At 43.4% G+C, this 20,286-nt stretch overlaps 3 protein-coding genes across 12 annotated transcripts; 1 reads left to right on the forward strand and 2 right to left on the reverse strand.

Annotated features, from left to right (window-relative positions):
* Positions 1 to 711: 711 nt before the first annotated feature.
* Positions 712 to 8,426, reverse strand: LOC133148469 (cGMP-dependent protein kinase 1-like). Of its 10 annotated transcripts, XR_009712623.1 has the most exons (23): positions 8,309 to 8,426; positions 7,521 to 7,761; positions 7,276 to 7,417; positions 6,968 to 7,034; positions 6,770 to 6,869; positions 6,591 to 6,704; positions 6,360 to 6,465; positions 6,229 to 6,292; positions 6,070 to 6,147; positions 5,827 to 5,921; positions 5,677 to 5,742; positions 5,191 to 5,265; positions 5,023 to 5,119; positions 4,815 to 4,954; positions 3,913 to 4,002; positions 3,641 to 3,782; positions 3,390 to 3,553; positions 3,182 to 3,304; positions 2,802 to 2,864; positions 2,664 to 2,730; positions 2,189 to 2,329; positions 1,546 to 1,723; positions 1,230 to 1,479 (listed from the first exon to the last, which is right to left on the reverse strand). XR_009712623.1 is itself a non-coding variant. In XM_061271519.1 (22 exons), the coding sequence occupies exons 2-21, from the start codon at positions 7,741 to 7,743 to the stop codon at positions 2,231 to 2,233; spliced, it is 2,115 nt and encodes a 704-aa protein (XP_061127503.1). In that variant the 5' UTR covers positions 7,744 to 7,761; positions 8,309 to 8,426; the 3' UTR covers positions 712 to 1,295; positions 2,217 to 2,230. The 10 variants fall into 10 exon arrangements, 9 of the variants coding, with proteins under 9 accessions (XP_061127503.1, XP_061127501.1, XP_061127502.1 ...); XM_061271519.1 differs by lacking the exon at positions 1,546 to 1,723 and having other exon boundaries at positions 712 to 1,295; positions 2,217 to 2,329; XM_061271517.1 differs by lacking the exon at positions 1,546 to 1,723 and having other exon boundaries at positions 712 to 1,295.
* A 311-nt stretch (positions 8,427 to 8,737) lies between these two features.
* LOC133148472 (EKC/KEOPS complex subunit LAGE3-like) lies at positions 8,738 to 10,283 on the forward strand. Its single transcript, XM_061271526.1, has 3 exons — positions 8,738 to 8,853; positions 9,606 to 9,734; positions 9,791 to 10,283. The coding sequence occupies exons 1-3, from the start codon at positions 8,759 to 8,761 to the stop codon at positions 9,993 to 9,995; spliced, it is 429 nt and encodes a 142-aa protein (XP_061127510.1). The 5' UTR covers positions 8,738 to 8,758; the 3' UTR covers positions 9,996 to 10,283.
* A 104-nt stretch (positions 10,284 to 10,387) lies between these two features.
* On the reverse strand, positions 10,388 to 12,076 carry LOC133148471 (WD repeat domain phosphoinositide-interacting protein 4-like). The gene is made up of 9 exons (XM_061271525.1): positions 12,007 to 12,076; positions 11,837 to 11,941; positions 11,672 to 11,777; positions 11,495 to 11,589; positions 11,339 to 11,418; positions 11,054 to 11,262; positions 10,864 to 10,965; positions 10,639 to 10,784; positions 10,388 to 10,562 (listed from the first exon to the last, which is right to left on the reverse strand). The coding sequence occupies exons 1-9, from the start codon at positions 12,062 to 12,064 to the stop codon at positions 10,453 to 10,455; spliced, it is 1,011 nt and encodes a 336-aa protein (XP_061127509.1). The 5' UTR covers positions 12,065 to 12,076; the 3' UTR covers positions 10,388 to 10,452.
* Between the last annotated feature and the right edge of the window lie 8,210 nt (positions 12,077 to 20,286).

The following is a 20,286-nucleotide window of genomic DNA, read 5'->3' on the forward strand; positions in this document are numbered from 1 at the left end:
AAGCAGAAAAAAAAAATATTTCTCTTGTTAGTCGTCGCTGTGTCTCGTTGCTCGGCATTGCCGTCTTCCTGTCGCGAGCCGCGCGCTCGGATTTGAATTTTGGCGGAAGCTCCGCCCATCGACATCATGTCCGCGTCATGTGACCACAACATGGCTGACATCCTATAGCAACCGCTGTTTTGTTTAGTAGACTTACAGTTGTTATGCGTTGAAATAATGGCGCAAACTCAAAATAGATTTAAATACATTAAAAAAGTCTTCCTATTTAATGACCAGCTCAGTGGCAAGATCCGCCCTTCAACGTCACGTGACCACGGTGTGGCAGACGTCATGACATGAAAAATGATGAATCATAACACACACGACATGTCATATTGTACCAATACATCAGAATGATGAGTTAAAAGTTAAATTCCCAATGATCGTCACACACACATCTGGGTGTGGTGAAATTTGTCCTCTGCATTTAACCCATCCCCGTGTGATCTTAATCCATCCCCGGGGGAGAGGGGAGCAGTGAGCAGCAGCGGTGCCGTGCTCGGGAATCATTTGGTGATCTAACCCCCCAATTCCAACCCTTAATGCTGAGTGCCAAGCAGGGAGGCAGTAGGTCCCATTTTTATAGTCTTTGGTATGACTCGGCCGGGGTTTGAACCCACAACCTTCCGTCCGTCTCAGGGCGGACACTCTACCACTAGGCCACTGAGCTGGTCAAATAAGATGATCCTTTATTATTCCCTCAATGGGGAAACTCCTGTGTAAGCAGCAGTACACTTAACATATACACACACACACGCATGTGGAGAAGGGGGTAAAAGATTTTAAAAAGTAAAAGATATATATAATTAAAAAAAATATGGACAGTATATACACAATATAAATAAATATTAGATAGAAAAATAGTGCAAAGGAAGAAAAAAAACTGTGCAAAAAATAAAGCAGGTAAAAAGAGTATGAGGTAGACAGATATTGCACGTTAATATTCTTTGTGTGTCTTGACATGTGAAGAGATTGACAATAAAGCTGACTTTTGACTTTTTTGACTTTTTGATTATTGCACGTAATTATTGTCCGTTAGCTACAGTGATAAGCCTGGTTGTCCAGTCTGATGGCAGCAGGGAGGAAGGACCTGCGTGCGATGCCTCTCGGTGGGTCATCGTGGGTGACGAAGCCGGTCACTGATGGAGCTCTCCAGGGCTCTGACAGTCTCATGAAGGGGGTGGGAGATGTTGTCCATGATGGAGGACAGCTTAGCCACCCTCCTCCTCTCCCCTACCACCTCCACACGGTCCAGACTGCAGCCCAGGACAGAGCCGGCTTTTTTCACCGCCTTGTCCAGCCTCTTTGTTTGCTACTTGGCACTATGATCATTTAGTAACTGCGTAGCTAAATTCCCTTGTCTCCTAAACATACGCATGGGTCACTGTTTATCTTGGAAATTGGCCGCACATTGCTGCAGGCCGCATTTTGTGTGTGTCGCTGGAATTACCAAAGCCGTGTGTTATTATTTAATAAATGCACCCTGTGTTCTATTTCCTGTCTTACAGTCTTAAGTCACCGAAGCGGAATCCAAATGTGAGAGACCTCCTCTGCTTGCGGTTGGAAGTCACGTTATGAAGACGTCACAGCTTGGCTTTGGCCAATTGATCCCTCAGCTCCAGCCAGGCGAGGGTGGAATAGCTGCAACTGATACTGAGTCCGACGTCAGCGCCACATATACTCCCTGAGTCGACAGCGGCGGAGGCCGAAGATTTCGATGCATTTAATGATTTGGAGTGACGCGGATGTTTTGATCAACGTGTTATTTATGTTATATTTATTTGAATAACTGTTAATTTTACGTCAGTTCCTCGTTTGTGTTTATGTAACGTTACAATACCGTATGCGTATCGTTTAGGCTGTTGTTGCCTATTCGTGTCTGTTCTTGATGTTGGATTTTATCGAATTAAGTTCCGCCAAACATGCGACTTACGTTTTTTTTCTTTTTTATTATGCATTTTATGGCTGTTGTTGCGACTTGTACTCCTGAGCGACGGAAAACACTGTAGTTAGCAATCAGTAGACCAGCTTAAAAAAAATGTATGTTGATGTAACAGAACATATGTCTATACACGCGGTTGAAATGAAAGAGTGGGTTGTTAACACAAATGAACATTGAAATATTAAACATTTCTTTGTAGTTATGGACCTTGTGCGTTCTCCATTGAGCCTCTGACCTGGCCAAGCTGTTTCAGAACTCCAGGTCCCAGCCTGACTCGTCATCAGGGGGAGGGCCCTCGGTGTCCAGGGGGAAGTCATCAAAGTTGCTGTTGTCCAACGGGCCGTCCACCTGATGGCAAAAGCGTACAGCGCCGCAGAGCAAAACACCTTCAGCGGCGGGCGGTTTGTCACGCTCGGCATGCCGCGTCTTTGACGACGTCACAGTTGCTCAGCTGTGATTGGGTTAACTGAACAACCGTGACATCATTTTTCTGCAAGCAGCAGCAAAATGCACAAAGCCCTCCGATGGATCAAAGATTTGGCTGTCGCGTCATATTCTTCGAGCTGACTGCCTCTCGGAGCTCACGTGCAATCTTGGCTGGGGCTACCGTGGCGAGCCCTGCAGACGGCAAAGCGCTTCCAGCCCACGCAACCGAGGTGCCTCTAAAGGGGCGCCAACTCACCCTTGGCATAAAGGGACAGTCCAAGGTTCCCTGGCGGAGGCCATCCCAGTTGAAGCCCTCGAACCACCTGATTGCAGGAAGAAGAGGAGGGACAATGAGGGCGCGGACGACCGCCGGCCTGCACGTTATGTTACTCACTTGTGCTTCTGAATGTCCTTTACGCCGTTCTTCTGGTTCCCGAGACGTTCCGAGGGGTTGTCCCTGACACACACACACGCGCTTGCTTACGACGGCCATATTCAGCACTCGAATTCTATCATCTCCTCTACGTCTGCTCCCTTCTCGCCCAAACAGCTCTGACGTGAGCCGACTGTGAACGAGCCGCAGTCGACACCAACTGGCGCCCCGATGAGCAATTGGACGTCAATCCAAACGGAGCGCGGCGGGCGAGAAGAGCGCCCTAAGTGTGCCTTCTGTGAGCGCACAATTTGGGGCCGCTGCGCAAACTGGCCCTCTTGCGACCCCACCTCTCTTAACTAAGAAGGGCAAATACTTGGTAGCCTTTGCTGGGCCACAACCTGCAGAGTCTCTTGATGAGGTTTGCGGCACTCTTGGTGATCTTTTTGGGGAATTCCACCATGTCGATCCCCCTCAAGATGATGTTGTACGTCTTCATGGGGTCCGAGCCGGAAAACGGCGGACTGCGGGACCGACCGGGAAGGGATCAACGCGCTGCCAAAGCCCGCACGATCACGCCAATGCGCACAAGACCGCCCGCCCACCTACCTTCCGCTGAGAAGCTCAAAGACCAGGATCCCCAGGGACCAGCAGTCGGCCGAGCTGTCGTGACCTTTGTTGAGGATGATCTCGGGGGCCACGTACTCGGGGGTCCCGCAGAAGGTCCAGGTCTTCTTCCCCAAGCCCACCTTCTTAGCGAAGCCAAAATCCACCTAGCGGCCGGCCGGACGCACGCACGCACGCCCGCGCCCTCCGTTAGCGTCACGCCGCCGCTGTTGACGAGCGCCTTGAAGACTCACCAACTTGGCGTAGCCTCTGTGGTCAAGGATGATATTCTCCGGCTTGAGGTCTCGGTAGATGATCCCTTTACAGTGGAGCTCCGCCAGAGCCTCGATAACGCACGCCGTGTAGAATCTTGTGGTCCCGTCGTCAAAGGAGCCCCTGGTGGCACAGAAAGGGACAGCACGCTTGCGACGTCGGCGTTTGGGCCCATCTTTGTGACTTTCAAAGAACGCGGCCGGCGGTGCCTTCGCACACAGCGACAACGTGCTCATCCCGACCCGACACCCACCTGTCTCTTAAGAGCGTCCACAGCTCTCCGCCAAGACAAACCTCTAGCAGCATATACAAGTATTTGGGGTCCCGGAAGGTGCGGTACAACCTGCGGACAGGGACGCATTACTGTGCTTCAGAACAGCTGGCGGCGGCCACTTATGAGTAGGGGTGTGACGATGCATCGATACATCGATATAATGCTCTACGATTTGTTGGCATCGATGCTAAACGTAAACATCGATCTATATCGCCCGTTTTTGACCTCGGACATTAGACGCGACTTTATTTTGAAATCCAGTTCATTGTTGCTTGCTTCCTCTTTCCGGGAGCAGCGCGCGGCGTGTTGTGTTGTGAGCAGAGCAGGCACGTGAAAGGGGAGCCGACAACTACGCGGCTCCTGGGCTGGTGCTATGGCTAGTGTCCAAGAAGACAAGGACATTCGCTCCCCTTTGGGCTTCAAGTCATTCATTTGGAAGCACTTTGTAATTTCCTAAATAAAGAGTTTGCAGTACCTTGTTGATTTTGCGTATGAATTGTTATAAATCAGGATATTGTTCTATATCCATCGTAGAGCACTATATCGTGATGTATCGTGAATGAATCACAGCAGGCTTTAAGATATGAATTGTTATAAATCAGGATATTGTTCTATATCGATCGTAGAGCACTATACCGTGATGTATCGTGAATGAATCACAGCAGGCTTTAAGATATCGGCAAATATCGTATCGTGGTTCTTTGTATCGATATATCGTATCGTGACAAAACCCGCGATTTACACCCCTACTTATGAGGGGAAAAGAAACAATGGGCTTGAGGCCGCTGGCACGCGGGCACCTCAAACCTGCGCTTGGCACCCCACGAGCTGGACTTGTACTTTGCCTGCTTTGGACATGAACGGAGGGACTAAACAGTGACCTGATGATGAAGGGGCTGTTGACTTCCATCATGATGCGGCGTTCCGACAGGATGTGCTCCTGCTGCCTGGTGTCCAGAATGTGGCGCTTCTTCAACACTTTGAGGGCGAAGGAGCGCCCGGCGTCTCTCTTGAGCTGCACCTGACGGCGACGCGGCCACACGTCACCACGCGTCGGCACCACGGCCGCCGGCGCGGGGACCCACCCACCAGCTCCACGCGGCTGAAGCCACCCATGCCCAAGGTGCAGACCACGGCAAGGTCGTCGAGCGTCACGCCGGAGAAGAAGTCGTCCTCAGCCGGGCACCTGCGCACGTGCGTTAGTGCATCGTTGCCTCGACGTCAATAGAGAGTTCGTCGGCGATGTACACCACTTACTTGGCTTTGACGTGCTCGTCGTCTCCCTGCTGGCGGTCCACTTCCTCTAAGCCGCCGATCAGCTGCTTGAAGGACCTGCGGAACAAAGGAGAGTGCCGTGAGGCAGCATGAACCCGACTGAGGAGCGGCCTCACTCCTTCAGATGATGTGGAAAACACACAAGGACGCCAAAGACTCTGTTTTTTAGGACTCTAAATATTCTTTTGATTTTGCTTTGTGTCGAGCAAGTTTCTGCAAGTTTCTGCCGCATTTGCTTCCGTGAAGGCATGACAGTGGCTGCTGGGATAAACAATGACTACTCAGCCATGCACGATGTTTGCCTTGTCTGATGTGAAAGGATGGAACGTGGGAGGGGGGGGGGGGGGGGGGTTGTAGCCTTTGCATTGCCTGTCTGGAAGAGGGGAATAATGACAGCTGGAGGGAAATGTTCATCTCGGATTCCCAGCCCTGGCCACCCCGGCTTCAAACCAAACCACCAATGCTCACTCTCTGTCTACCACCAGACAGGTGACGGCGCCCTCTGCTGTCACGCTGGCCGTACGCACATCTTCCCTACGAGACAGGAAAGGCAGCACGTTAAATGGATGGCGGGAAGGCACGGGCGACGGCGACGTGAACGGCGTAGCGCGCTTTCACCCTTTCAGCGCTTGCTCGCCAAACCAGTCGCCTTTGGACAGCGTCTTCACCGGCACCTGCTGACCACTGGGGGCGGTCTGCTGCCACACCGTCACCTGCACATGCTCACAAGTGAGATTTTGCACGAAGGAAGCCAAAAGTCATACCTTGTGAGGCCGTGCAAAGTAAAAGTGAGCAGACTTTGCCCAATCCACTTTGGCAGCGCACCTTACGGGCAGGCACGGAACGAGTAGAAAAGCTCACCTGCCCTTCACTGATAATGAAGAAGGTGTCTCCCGTGGCGCCCTGCCGGATGATGTAGTCGCCATTGCTATAGTGAGTCTGATGTGCGCAGACACACACACACACACACGGGGGGTCAGATGACCAGAGAGTGACACGTGCAGGCGGGTCTGGACTCACCTCCTCCAGAACATCAGCCAGCTTGCTGAGAACGTCCTCTGGAAGGGCCTGGAAGGACGGAACGCTAGCGACAGGGAGACGCCACATCATTTGGACGTCAGGCTGCTGCCATGTCACGACGTCAAGGTTACCTGCGCAGGAAGTCCGTGTACTGGGAATGCTTGATGAGGCCGGTCCTCATCATAATGGTCTGAAAGCCCTGGCGATCAATGGCCCACAACTTGATGTCGGTCAGAGCTGCACACACGCACATGTGCATGCGCGCACACGCACGCACGCACACGCACACACACACGCTGGAAGATGACGCCTGGACTCCGGTCCTAGCTTCAGGGGGCGCTGTCGTGTGCACTGTGGTGTACCCGTCACTGTAGCCGTGCGCGTGCAGTTGTACAAGATGGCGAGCTCGCCAAAGACTTTGCCGGGGCCGATGGTGCACAGCTTTTTGCCTTCTTTGCTCACCTCCACCATGCCCTCTGTGGACGGACGCAAAAGGGAAAACGGGAGCCGTGACTCGGAAGCAAAAGCTGCAGTGACCCACCCTCCAGAACAAAGACGCTAGATCCGTCGTCGCCCTCCTGGATGACGCAGCAGCCTTTGTCCAGGCTGGTGGGCCGCATGCAGTCCAAGATGGTGAGGATCTGGAAACGGGGCGGACGTCAAAGCGTGAGCAAAACAGACGCCAAGTGGGGGGTGAGGGTGGAGGTGTGGTGGTGGTGGGGGGGGGGGGTCTTCTCACCTGTCCATGTTCCAGATGCTTCATGAAGTCATTGTCCATCAGCGCTCTCTGGATCAGCTCGCTGGACCTGCACGCAAACAAACCCTGGCTCCAATGGGGCAGGCACCTTTCTCAGGGCCGGCCTTCTCGGTCTCCCACGACCCCGACCGAGAGGCAGCCTCGGCTTGAGGTAGGAAGCGTCGCCTCTGCGCAACACACACTCCTCACGGCTCTTTTTTTTTTTCACAGCGGAAAGGAATGGTCCGAACCGCAGATGTAACGATTGAAAAGAGTCTGCAAAACACAGAACAAAAATAACATAAGCTCACTCTTTGCTCTTGCAGTAGCTGGTGAGCGTGACGTCGGTGAGTCGGGCAGGATCCAGAGCGCTGGGTTCTGCCGATATGGCCTGTCTCTTGGTGCGCTGAGGCTCATCGAGTGACGGTGCTGGCATTGCTGGAGCGCCACCTGCTGGATGCAACAAAAAAAGGTGAAGAAAATGTTAAAGAAAAACATAACCTCCGCCCGGGCGGACCTCAACAGTTCAGTGACTCAGGAGAACGTTTTGTCACACCTGCGTCGGGTGTCTGTGCAGCGGCAGTATCGTCGGTGCCCGGCATCAAACTACGATGACGGTCCAGCTCGGCCCGCAAATGGCCAATCAGGAGATCTTTGGCATCCAGTTCTGACTCCAGCTCCTCAATCAGCGCGTCTCGCTCCGTCAGCTCCTCAATCTTCCGCTGCAACGCCACCTGCAGGTCACGCAGCATGCCGCCGCCTCTCTTTGTTGCCGCCATCAGCCGAGTGCTCGTGCCCTACAAGAAAGAGACTCTTTGTTGCCGCCATCAGCCTAGTGCCCGTGCCCTACAAGGAAGAGACTCGTGTGCAGTCAGACGCGCGCGGACGTGGTTGCACAGGTCAATCCACGGTTTCCATACAAAGGAGCTGATGAGGAGAGCTTAAGTGTGGCTCGGAATAAAAGAACTTAGTGTAGGCGCAAAAATAATAATAATGCATTCAATTCATATAGTGTTTTTCAAGGATCCAAAGACGCTTCAATGCTCTGTCTGTTTGTTTTCATTCAGCCTGACCAATTCCGGCTTAAAAACAGCCCAGTTTGGTTCTAAATTGGACCAACCCAAGTACAGTGAAACCTTGGCTTACGAACATCTATGTATACTTGGCAACTTTTTGGGGTCTTGAGATGGTTTTCCCCCTCTGAGTCATTGTCTCCTTTTGTCCTCCCTCTATCGTTCACAGAGTCCTTTGACCATGTGTTGGTTGTTGGGTTTCACTTTCAAAGAGGACTAAGTAAAAAAAAAACGTTTTTTTTAAAGAGGACGAAACAAACGCCTGCCTTACCTCCTTGTTGTGACTTCAGCACGCTTCTGGAATGAGGATTTGGAAGAATGTTCTGTCGGCGCGTCCTCGGATGAGCTACTCACACGTGCATGCGCACAGGTGACTTTGACAGCTCCTCCTCAGAAAAAAGAGAAAAAAAAGAGCAAAGAATCTGCCACAAATCTTTGCGTTGAAGAAACCGAAGAACTGTGAGCGAAACATTTAGCTTGTGTCAGAAGTCATCAAAGATACAAAGCGTGTATGATTTGGCAAAGGATAAACATATCAACCCACCCCGAACTATAGGCCTGGGACTGAGGTCCGCCACAAGCTCACACAACTTCATAGTACATACATTTGTGGTCGGTCACTCAACCGCGCAGAAGAAATAAATATCCTCCGAACCCGATGGTCGACTTTTGTGCGCTGTCTGCTCTGCCGCTAGGGGGCGGCCGCGCGGGAGGGCGAGCAATGAGTGTGCTCCGATTACTCGGACGAAGAAGGCTTCCGCAGACAAATAACATGGCGGCGCCCGAGAGCGGCGAGCAAGCGAGCCAATTGGAATTGTATCCTTGGATTGCAGTGATGTTGAAGCGTCGAGAGTTCTCTTTGCAGTTTCAGCCAAACTAGCAATAAGGTTATCGCGTCTCCGACGTCTCTGGGCCTGATTCTCCGCGAGCGAGCTTGGCTTCTTTCCTGAGCGCTGACGTCGAGTCACTCGCACACGTTTCTTCATTGACTTCATTGAGAGGTAGAAAGCAGAGGGAAGAATCCCTTGTCAGCTCCTTCACTTCCCGGACGTTGAAGGGATGCTACCAAGCCGCGGTTGAAATGTCGGAAAAAAGTCGGTACCGATACCGCGGTCGGCAGTTTCACCTTTCAGACATTAAACACTGCGTCAATACTTCTCTTGAAACTTTCCTCTGACTGGGCTGTGATACATGATTCGGGTAGGCGGTTCCAGCTATTAACTACACGGGTAGAGAGAGTGGCGTCACCATGGATGCGTAACCTCCTCGGTTTGTATAGCTTCAAACTGTGACCACGTGTCGAAGTATCATTAATTAAGATGAAATACTCCCTCAGGTCTTCACCAAGTTCGCCTCGGAGAATGCGCCGGGTATATATCAGATCTCCTCGGTGACGACGGTAGGCCAGAGAGAAGAGATTCAACTGTTCCAGTCGATCTTCGTAGGAAAGCTGGTGAAGTTTTGCGACTGTTTTCGTACCGCGACGTTGAACTCGCTCCAGCATATCGGATTCGTACTTGGTCAATGGGAATACTGCAGGCAGTTTCCTTGACCCTCCCCTTTTCTAGCTCGCTGCAAGTTCCCTTCCAGTCGGCGCGCCAGGCCGCTGTGGCTCTGCGCTCGCTGAGTCCCGACCGCGAGCCCCGGCGAGGAGGCGTCCGCAAGCGGCTGACGCTCGCCGGGAGTGTGCTCAGCGCGTGAGGAGCCGTCGCCCGCACGCCCACCCGCCAGTGACCTCTTGTGACCTTTTCAGGAAGTGGCGTGCAGAGCAAGCTCGCGTCCTTCGCGTATCCGTCAACTCCTTCCTGGAGCACCTCGGCCTGGTCTTGGAGACCATGCGTGCCTTTCCCGCCGACGTCGGACAGGATCCTCACAGCGTTCTTGGTCGTCCACCTTCGATGGACACGCGAGGGCCCGCCTTCATGGAAAACTTCAGCGAGCCGATGCTGCGTTCTTGATTTAAAGTTTTTAGCGTTAAGCATGTTTATCCTTTTTTTTCCTAAGTTGATTTCATCGCGCGCTTGATTACTGGCGTCAGCTATTGCCCAAAATGTCGCCACGAGCTGCTGTAGACGCAAGGCAGCCAAGCCAGCGCTCCGTTGGTTTTGCTCTGACCATTGTGCTCGTCTGCGTTGGGGCAGGGTATTTTTGGTTCTTATTTAAATGTTTTTCCCCTGATCTCACGTGTGCTTCATGTGTAAATGTACGTATCATTTTGCTTTGAATAAAAACAGAAGTCGCCTGCCTTTTTCTTTTTTTTTCTGGTTTGCTTCCTTTGTTCAGTTTGTGTCAAAGTACAAATGAAATCGCAGGGGTGTGACGGACCTGCCGAACCGCAAAAGGTGACACCTGGCTTCACTTGAAGTGTCCTGCCGTTTCTTCCTTGGGTCCTTCCCCGTTTCCTTCCGTCCTGGATCAAAAGTCGTCGTCGTTGCAAATGTCCAAGTAGACGTCAAAGGCTTCTCGGTTGCAGTTTCCGTCGGGCGTGAAGACGTACTTGTGGAAGGTGCCGTCCACGCAGATGGCTGCCATAGAGAGCAAAGGAAATGTTAGAGGCAAAATGTGGCCGGTGCGCAGCAAATGACGACCCCTCCCTCGGACCGATGACGGAGTTGACGTTCTTGGATGTGTTCTTCCCGAAGGCGCAGATGCAGGCGCACTCGGCGGGCACGGTGAAGCTGGCCAGCGACCACTGGCTGTCCACGTACTGGCCGATGACGGGGCCCACCTTGCCCACGCGCGCCAACCTGGCAGGCGCACACGCACGTTGAAGAGGGAGTGGGCGAGGGAGCGGGGCGGCGGCCTTACGCGGAGCGGCGGTCTTACGCGGAGCGGCGGTTAAGTTTGGTGTCTTTCAGGGCGAAGATGTGGACCGTCCCTTTGTCACTGGATGCGCACAAGAAGGACGAGTCGTGACTGAAGTTGAGGCTGTGCAGGTGCGGGGAGGGGACATGGTCAGCGGTGAGCAAACCGACAATTAAAAAAAATAATAATAATAAGGGGGGGGCACGCTTACCAGTAGAGCGTGGCGGGGTCGGTGCCTCGCCGCAGCTCCACCAGTTTGTCGCGGCTGCTGGTGTCAAAGAGGCGTATGAGCGTCCCCTTGCGAGAGGCCGAGGCGGCCACGCTTCCCGGCTGGTTGAGCGCCAGGCAGGCGATCTCGCTCTGGTGCGCGTTGATGGTGAACGGCACCGACGACGTCCCGGGCTTGCTGTTGGACAGGTCCTGGAGGGCGGGAGCGGACTAATGACGGCGACGCAGGCTCTCCCGCGTACGCTTGGAAGTGTGAGGGGCAATTTACCGCCAGCTGCAGACTTCCGCATTTGTGTCCCGGGAAAACCAGCAGCTGCTTGTCCAGACTCGGACACAAGTCGCACAGACCTGGTGGAAAAGCAGACGCTAATAAAAGGAAGCCGCGCGACTGACTGGCCGAGCGCTCGCTGGCTCACTCGCTCACCTTTGGGGTTGTCGCGCGTATCAAACTCAAAGAGCTTGAGCGGCTTGTCGGGAAAGCTGTACACATAGATCCTGTTCTTCAACACCATGACGATCCTGGGAGGAGGCAGCCCGCCAATTTGTTTGCTTTCAACGTTTGCGCTCCTCTCGGCCAGTTTAGCGAGCCGCCGCCACTCACTTGTCGTGTCGCATCCGGACCGCCAGCACCGGCTTGGTGAAGGTGAACTCCAGGACCAGCTTGTCTTTGGCGTCTCGGGAATCGCACGCGTCATCCCAGATCAGCACTGAAAAGTCACACCGGTTGGCTTCATGGTCGTGCTCGCCCAATTCAAAAGGCACCCACCGGATATCTCAGAGAACTTGGGGCTGACTCCGCCCCCGACCACGGCCAGCAGGTTGGAGCGATGCAGCATGGAGCACGACGCCACGCTGCCCACCTGCTCGTGATCTGCAAAGCAGACGGCGGGCCACGTTAGCAGGCGCCCGGCCAGCGCCGAGCAGCAAGACGCTCACCCAAGTGGCCCTTCTCCATCAAAGGCTCCACATTGTAAATGCGCACACCAGACTCCATGGAGCAGCAGAAAACACCTAAAAGCAAAGCAACGACTGTCACATCTCCAATCCGGTCATGCATTTTCAACATGGCGTGTGGCGTTCAGGACTCTCGGCCTAAATTGTCAGTCTGTGGGAATGGCCCGTTGTCTACTTGGTTTCCAGTCCTTGCCCAAAGACAGCCGGGCTAGGCTACAGCGATACCTGTTCTGCGGATGGACGAGTAGGGGGCACACTGCAAACGATTTTGGAGCGATCTGGCAAAAAATGCCCGTCGCATGTTGATCAAATTTTCTTTGAAACATTGCTCGTGCCTGCAAAGACTGGCTGGAAGCGCGTTACGATTTATAGACCAGAAATAGACGTCTAAAATAGGTTGATTTTTAGATCTAAAATAGGTTGATATATAAGACCTAAAATAGACGCCTAAATTAGGTTGATTTATAGACCCTTAAGTTGATTTATAGACCTAAAGTAGACGCTTAAAATAGGTTTATTTTTAATCTAAAATAGGTTGATATATAGACCTAAAATAGACGATTTATAGACCAGAAATAGACGTCTAAAATAGGTTGATTTTTAGATCTAAAATAGGTTGATATATAGACCTAAAATAGACGCCTAAATTAGGTTGATTTATAGACCCTTAGGTTGATTTATAGACCTAAAGTAGACGTTTAAAATAGGTTTATTTATAGATCTAAAATAGGTTGATTTATAGACCAGAAATAGACGTCTAAAATAGGTTGATTTTTTAGATCTAAAATAGGTTGATATATAGACCTAAAATAGACGCCTAGATTAGGTTGATTTATAAACCCTTAGGTTGATTTATAGACCTAACGTAGACGTTTAAAATAGGTTTATCTATAGATCTAAAATAGGTTGATTTATAGACCAGAAATAGACGTCTAAAATAGGTTGATTTTTAGATCTAAAATAGGTTGATATATAGACCTAAAATAGACGCCTAAATTAGGTTGATTTGTAGACCCTTAGGTTGATTTATAGACCTAAAGTAGACGTTTAAAATAGATCTAAAATAGGTTGATTTATAGACCAGAAATAGACGTCTAAAATAGGTTGATTTTTTAGATCTAAAATAGGTTGATATATAGACCTAAAATAGACGCCTAGATTAGGTTGATTTATAGACCCTTAGGTTGATTTATAGACCTAACGTAGACGTTTAAAATAGGTTTATTTATAGATCTAAAATAGGTTGATTTATAGACCAGAAATAGACGTCTAAAATAGGTTGATTTTTAGATCTAAAATAGGTTGATATATAGACCTAAAATAGACGCCTAAATTAGGTTGATTTATAGACCCTTAGGTTGATTTATAGACCTAAAGTAGACGTTTAAAATAGGTTGATTTTTAGATCTAAAATAGGTTGATATATAGACCTAAAATAGACGCCTAAATTAGGTTGATTTATAGACCCTTAGGTTGATTTATAGACCTAAAGTAGACGTTTAAAATAGGTTTATTTATAGATCTAAAATAGGTTGATTTATAGACCTAAAATAAGTTGATTTATAGACCTAAAATAGTCAAAACTAAACTGTCGAGGTAGGGTCATTCAACAAAGTTTCCCAACCCTTATTAATTTGCAAAATCTTGATCTTGGCTCAATTTACTAGACGTTTAAAATAGGTTTATTTATAGATCTAAAATAGACCAGAAATAGACGTCTAAAATAGGTTGATTTTTAGATCTAAAATAGGTTGATATATAGACCTAAAATAGACACCTAAATTAGGTTGATTTATAGACCCTTAGGTTGATTTATAGACCTAACGTAGACGTTTAAAATAGGTTTATTTATGGATCTAAAATAGGTTGATTTATAGACCAGAAATAGACGTCTAAAATAGGTTGATTTTTAGATCTAAAATAGGTTGATATATAGACCTAAAATAGACGCCTAGATTAGGTTGATTTATAGACCATTAGGTTGATTTATAGACCTAAAGTAGACGTTTAAAATAGGTTTATTTTTAGATCTAAAATAGGTTGATATATAGACCTAAAATAGACGATTTATAGACCAGAAACAGACGTCTAAAATAGGTTGATTTTTAGATCTAAAATAGGTTGATATATAGACCTAAAATAGACGCCTAAATTAGGTTGATTTATAGACCCTTAGGTTGATTTATAGACCTAAAGTAGACGTTTAAAATAGGTTTATTTATAGATCTAAAATAGACCAGAAATAGACGTCTAAAATAGGTTGATTTTTAGATCTAAAATAGGTTGATATATAGACCTAAAATAGACGCCTAAATTAGGTTGATTTATAGACCCTTAGGTTGATTTATAGACCTAAAGTAGACGTTTAAAATAGGTTTAATTATAGATCTCAAATAGACCAGAAATAGACGTCTAAAATAGGTTGATTTTTAGATCTAAAATAGGTTGATATATAGACCTAAAATAGATGATTTATAGACCAGAAATAGACGTCTAAAATAGGTTGATTTTTAGATCTAAAATAGGTTGATATATAGACCTAAAATAGACGCCTCAATTAGGTTGATTTATAGACCCTTAGGTTGATTTATAGACCTAAAGTAGACGTTTAAAATAGGTTTATTTTTAGATCTAAAATAGGTTGATATATAGACCTAAAATAGACGATTTATAGACCAGAAACAGACGTCTAAAATAGGTTGATTTTTAGATCTAAAATAGGTTGATATATAGACCTAAAATAGACGCCTAAATTAGGTTGATTTATAGACCCTTAGGTTGATTTATAGACCTAAAGTAGACGTTTAAAATAGGTTTATTTATAGATCTAAAATAGACCAGAAATAGACGTCTAAAATAGGTTGATTTTTAGATCTAAAATAGGTTGATATATAGACCTAAAATAGACGCCTAAATTAGGTTGATTTATAGACCCTTAGGTTGATTTATAGACCTAAAGTAGACGTTTAAAATAGGTTTAATTATAGATCTCAAATAGACCAGAAATAGACGTCTAAAATAGGTTGATTTTTAGATCTAAAATAGGTTGATATATAGACCTAAAATAGATGATTTATAGACCAGAAATAGACGTCTAAAATAGGTTGATTTTTAGATCTAAAATAGGTTGATATATAGACCTAAAATAGACGCCTCAATTAGGTTGATTTATAGACCCTTAGGTTGATTTATAGACCTAAAGTAGACGTTTAAAATAGGTTTATTTTTAGATCTAAAATAGGTTGATATATAGACCTAAAATAGACGATTTATAGACCAGAAATAGACATCTAAAATAGGTTGATTTTTAGATCTAAAATAGGTTGATATATAGACCTAAAATAGACGCCTAAATTAGGTTGAATTATAGACCCTTAGGTTGATTTACAGACCTAAAGTAGACGTTTAAAATAGGTTGATTTTTAGATCTAAAATAGGTTGATATATAGACCTAAAATAGACGATTTATAAACCAGAAATAGACGTCTAAAATAGGTTGATTTTTAGATCTAAAATAGGTTGATATATAGACCTGAAATAGACGCCTAAATTAGGTTGATTTATAGACCTAAAGTAGACGTTTAAAATAGATCTAAAATAGGTTGATTTATAGACCAGAAATAGACGTCTAAAATAGGTTGATTTTTAGATCTAAAATAGGTTGATATATAGACCTAAAATAGACGCCTAAATTAGGTTGATTTATAGACCCTTAGGTTGATTTATAGACCTAAAGTAGACGTTTAAAATAGGTTTAATTATAGATCTCAAATAGATGTCTAAAATAGGTTTATTTTTAGATCTAAAATAGGTTGATATATAGACCTAAAATAGACGATTTATAGACCAGAAATAGACGTCTAAAATAGGTTGATTTTTTAGATCTAAAATAGGTTGATATATAGACCTAAAATAGACGCCTAGATTAGGTTGATTTATAGACCCTTAGGTTGATTTATAGACCTAACGTAGACGTTTAAAATAGGTTTATTTATAGATCTAAAATAGGTTGATTTATAGACCAGAAATAGATGTCTAAAATAGGTTGATTTTTAGATCTAAAATAGGTTGATATATAGACCTAAAATAGACGCCTAAATTAGGTTGATTTATAGACCCTTAGGTTGATTTATAGACCTAAAGTAGACGTTTAAAATAGGTTTAATTATAGATCTCAAATAGATGTCTAAAATAGGTTTATTTTTAGATCTAAAATAGGTTGATATATAGACCTAAAATAGACGATTTATAGACCAGAAATAGACGTCTAAAATAGGTTGATTTTTTAGATCTAAAATAGGTTGATATATAGACCTAAAATAGACGCCTAGATTAGGTTGATTTATAGACCCTTAGGTTGATTTATAGACCTAACGTAGACGTTTAAAATAGGTTTATTTATAGATCTAAAATAGGTTGATTTATAGACCAGAAATAGATGTCTAAAATAGGTTGATTTTTAGATCTAAAATAGGTTGATATATAGACCTAAAATAGACGCCTAAATTAGGTTGATTTATAGACCCTTAGGTTGATGTATAGACCTAAAGTAGACGTTTAAAATAGATCTAAAATAGGTTGATTTATAGACCAGAAATAGACGTCTAAAATAGGTTGATTTTTAGATCTAAAATAGGTTGATATATAGACCTAAAATAGACGCCTAAGTTAGGTTGATTTATAGACCTAAAGTAGACGTTTAAAATAGCTTTAATTATAGATCTCAAATAGACCAGAAATAGACGTCTAAAATAGGTTGATTTTTAAATCTAAAATAGGTTGATATATAGACCTAAAATAGACGATTTATAGACCAGAAATAGACGTCTAAAATAGGTTGATTTTTAGATCTAAAATAGGTTGATATATAGACCTAAAATACATGCCTAAATTAGGTTGATTTATAGACCCTTAGGTTGATTTATAGGCCTAAAGTAGACGTTTAAAATAGGTTGATTTTTAGATCTAAAATAGGTTGATATATAGACCTAAAATAGACGATTTATAGACCAGAAATAGACGTCTAAAATAGGTTGATTTTTAGATCTAAAATAGGTTGATATATAGACCTAAAATAGACGCCTAAATTAGGTTGATTTATAGACCTAAAGTAGACGTTTAAAATAGATCTAAAATAGGTTGATTTATAGACCAGAAATAGACGTCTAAAATAGGTTGATTTTCAGATCTAAAATAGGTTGATATATAGACCTAAAATAGACGCCTAAATTATGTTGATTTATAGACCCTTAGGTTGATTTATAGACCTAAAGTAGACGTTTAAAATAGATCTAAAATAGGTTGATTTATAGACCAGAAATAGACGTCTAAAATAGGTTGATTTTTTAGATCTAAAATAGGTTGATATATAGACCTAAAATAGACACCTAGATTAGGTTGATTAATAGACCCTTAGGTTGATTTATAGACCTAACGTAGACGTTTAAAATAGGTTTATTTATAGATCTAAAATAGGTTGATTTATAGACCAGAAATAGACGTCTAAAATAGGATGATTTTTAGATCTAAAATAGGTTGATATATAGACCTAAAATAGACGCCTAAATTAGGTTGATTTATAGACCCTTAGGTTGATTTATAGACCTAAAGTAGACGTTTAAAATAGATCTAAAATAGGTTGATTTATAGACCAGAAATAGACGTCTAAAATAGGTTGATTTTTAGATCTAAAATAGGTTGATATATAGACCTAAAATAGACGCCTAAATTAGGTTGATTTATAGACCCTTAGGTTGATTTATAGACCTAAAGTAGACGTTTAAAATAGATCTAAAATAGGTTGATTTATAGACCAGAAATAGACGTCTAAAATAGGTTGATATATAGACCTAAAATAGACGCCTAAATTAGGTTGATTTATAGACCCTTAGGTTGATTTATAGACCTAAAGTAGACGTTTAAAATAGGTTTATTTATAGATCTAAAATAGACCAGAAATAGACGTCTAAAATAGGTTGATTTTTAGATCTAAAATAGGTTGATATATAGACCTAAAATAGACGCCTAAATTAGGTTGATTTATAGACCCTTAGGTTGATTTATAGACCTAAAGTAGACGTTTAAAATAGATCTAAAATAGGTTGATTTATAGACCAGAAATAGACGTCTAAAATAGGTTGATTTTTAGATCTAAAATAGGTTGATATATAGACCTAAAATAGACGCCTAAATTAGGTTGATTTATAGACCCTTAGGTTGATTTATAGACCTAAAGTAGACGTTTAAAATAGATCTAAAATAGGTTGATTTATAGACCAGAAATAGACGTCTAAAATAGGTTGATATATAGACCTAAAATAGACGCCTAAATTAGGTTGATTTATAGACCCTTAGGTTGATTTATAGACCTAAAGTAGACGTTTAAAATAGGTTTATTTATAGATCTAAAATAGACCAGAAATAGACGTCTAAAATAGGTTGATTTTTAGATCTAAAATAGGTTGATATATAGACCTAAAATAGACGCCTAAATTAGGTTGATTTATAGACCCTTAGGTTGATTTATAGACCTAAAGTAGACGTTTAAAATAGATCTAAAATAGGTTGATTTATAGACCAGAAATAGACGTCTAAAATAGGTTGATTTTTAGATCTAAAATAGGTTGATATATAGACCTAAAATAGACGCCTAAATTAGGTTGATTTATAGACCCTTAGGTTGATTAATAGACCTAAAGTAGACGTTTAAAATAGGTTTAATTATAGATCTAAAATAGACCAGAAATAGACGTCTAAAATAGGTTGATTTTTAGATCTAAAATAGGTTGATATATAGACCTAAAATGGACACCTAAATTAGGTTGATTTATAGACCCTTAGGTTGATTTATAGACCTAAAGTAGACGTTTAAAATAGGTTTATTTATAGATCTAAAATAGGTTGATTTTATAGATTTAAAATAGGTTGATATATAGACCTAAAATAGACGCCTATATTAGGTTGATTTATAGACCCTTAGGTTGATTTATAGACCTAACGTAGACGTTTAAAATAGGTTTATTTATAGATCTAAAATAGGTTGATTAATAGACCAGAAATAGACGTCTAAAATAGGTTGATTTTTAGATCTAAAATAGGTTGATATATAGACCTAAAATAGACGCCTAAATTAGGTTGATTTATAGACCCTTAGGTTGATTTATAGACCTAAAGTAGACGTTTAAAATAGGTTTAATTATAGATCTAAAATAGACCAGAAATAGACGTCTAAAATAGGTTGATTTTTAGATCTAAAATAGGTTGATATATAGACGTAAAATAGACGCCTAAATTAGGTTGATTTATAGACCCTTAGGTTGATTTATGGACCTAAAGTAGACGTTTAAAATAGATCTAAAATAGGTTGATTTATAGACCAGAAATAGACGTCTAAAATAGGTTGATTTTTAGATCTAAAATAGGTTGATATATAGACCTAAAATAGACGCCTAAATTAGGTTGATTTATAGACCCTTAGGTTGATTTATAGACCTAAAGTAGACGTTTAAAATAGGTTTATTTATAGATCTAAAATAGGTTGATTTATAGACCAGAAATAGACGTCTAAAATAGGTTGATTTTTAGATCTAAAATAGGTTGATATATAGACCTAAAATAGACGCCTAAATTAGGTTGATTTATAGACCCTTAGGTTGATTTATAGACCTAAAGTAGACGTTTAAAATAGGTTTAATTATAGATCTCAAATAGACCAGAAATAGACGTCTAAAATAGGTTGATTTTTAGATCTAAAATAGGTTGATATATAGACCTAAAATAGACGATTTATAGACCAGAAATAGACGTCTAAAATAGGTTGATTTTTAGATCTAAAATAGGTTGATATATAGACCTAAAATAGACGCCTAAATTAGGTTGATTTATAGACCCTTAGGTTGATTTATAGACCTAAAGTAGACGTTTAAAATAGGTTTATTTTTAGATCTAAAATAGGTTGATATATAGACCTAAAATAGACGATTTATAGACCAGAAATAGACGTCTAAAATAGGTTGATTTTTAGATCTAAAATAGGTTGATATATAGACCTAAAATAGACGCCTAAATTAGGTTGAATTATAGACCCTTAGGTTGATTTATAGACCTAAAGTAGACGTTTAAAATAGGTTCATTTTTAGATCTAAAATAGGTTGATATATAGACCTAAAATAGACGATTTATAAACCAGAAATAGACGTCTAAAATAGGTTGATTTTTAGATCTAAAATAGGTTGATATATAGACCTAAAATAGACGCCTAAA

The sequence above is a fragment of the Syngnathus typhle genome, unplaced genomic scaffold (assembly GCF_033458585.1).
Source record: "Syngnathus typhle isolate RoL2023-S1 ecotype Sweden unplaced genomic scaffold, RoL_Styp_1.0 HiC_scaffold_95, whole genome shotgun sequence".
Taxonomy (NCBI): domain Eukaryota; kingdom Metazoa; phylum Chordata; class Actinopteri; order Syngnathiformes; family Syngnathidae; genus Syngnathus; species Syngnathus typhle.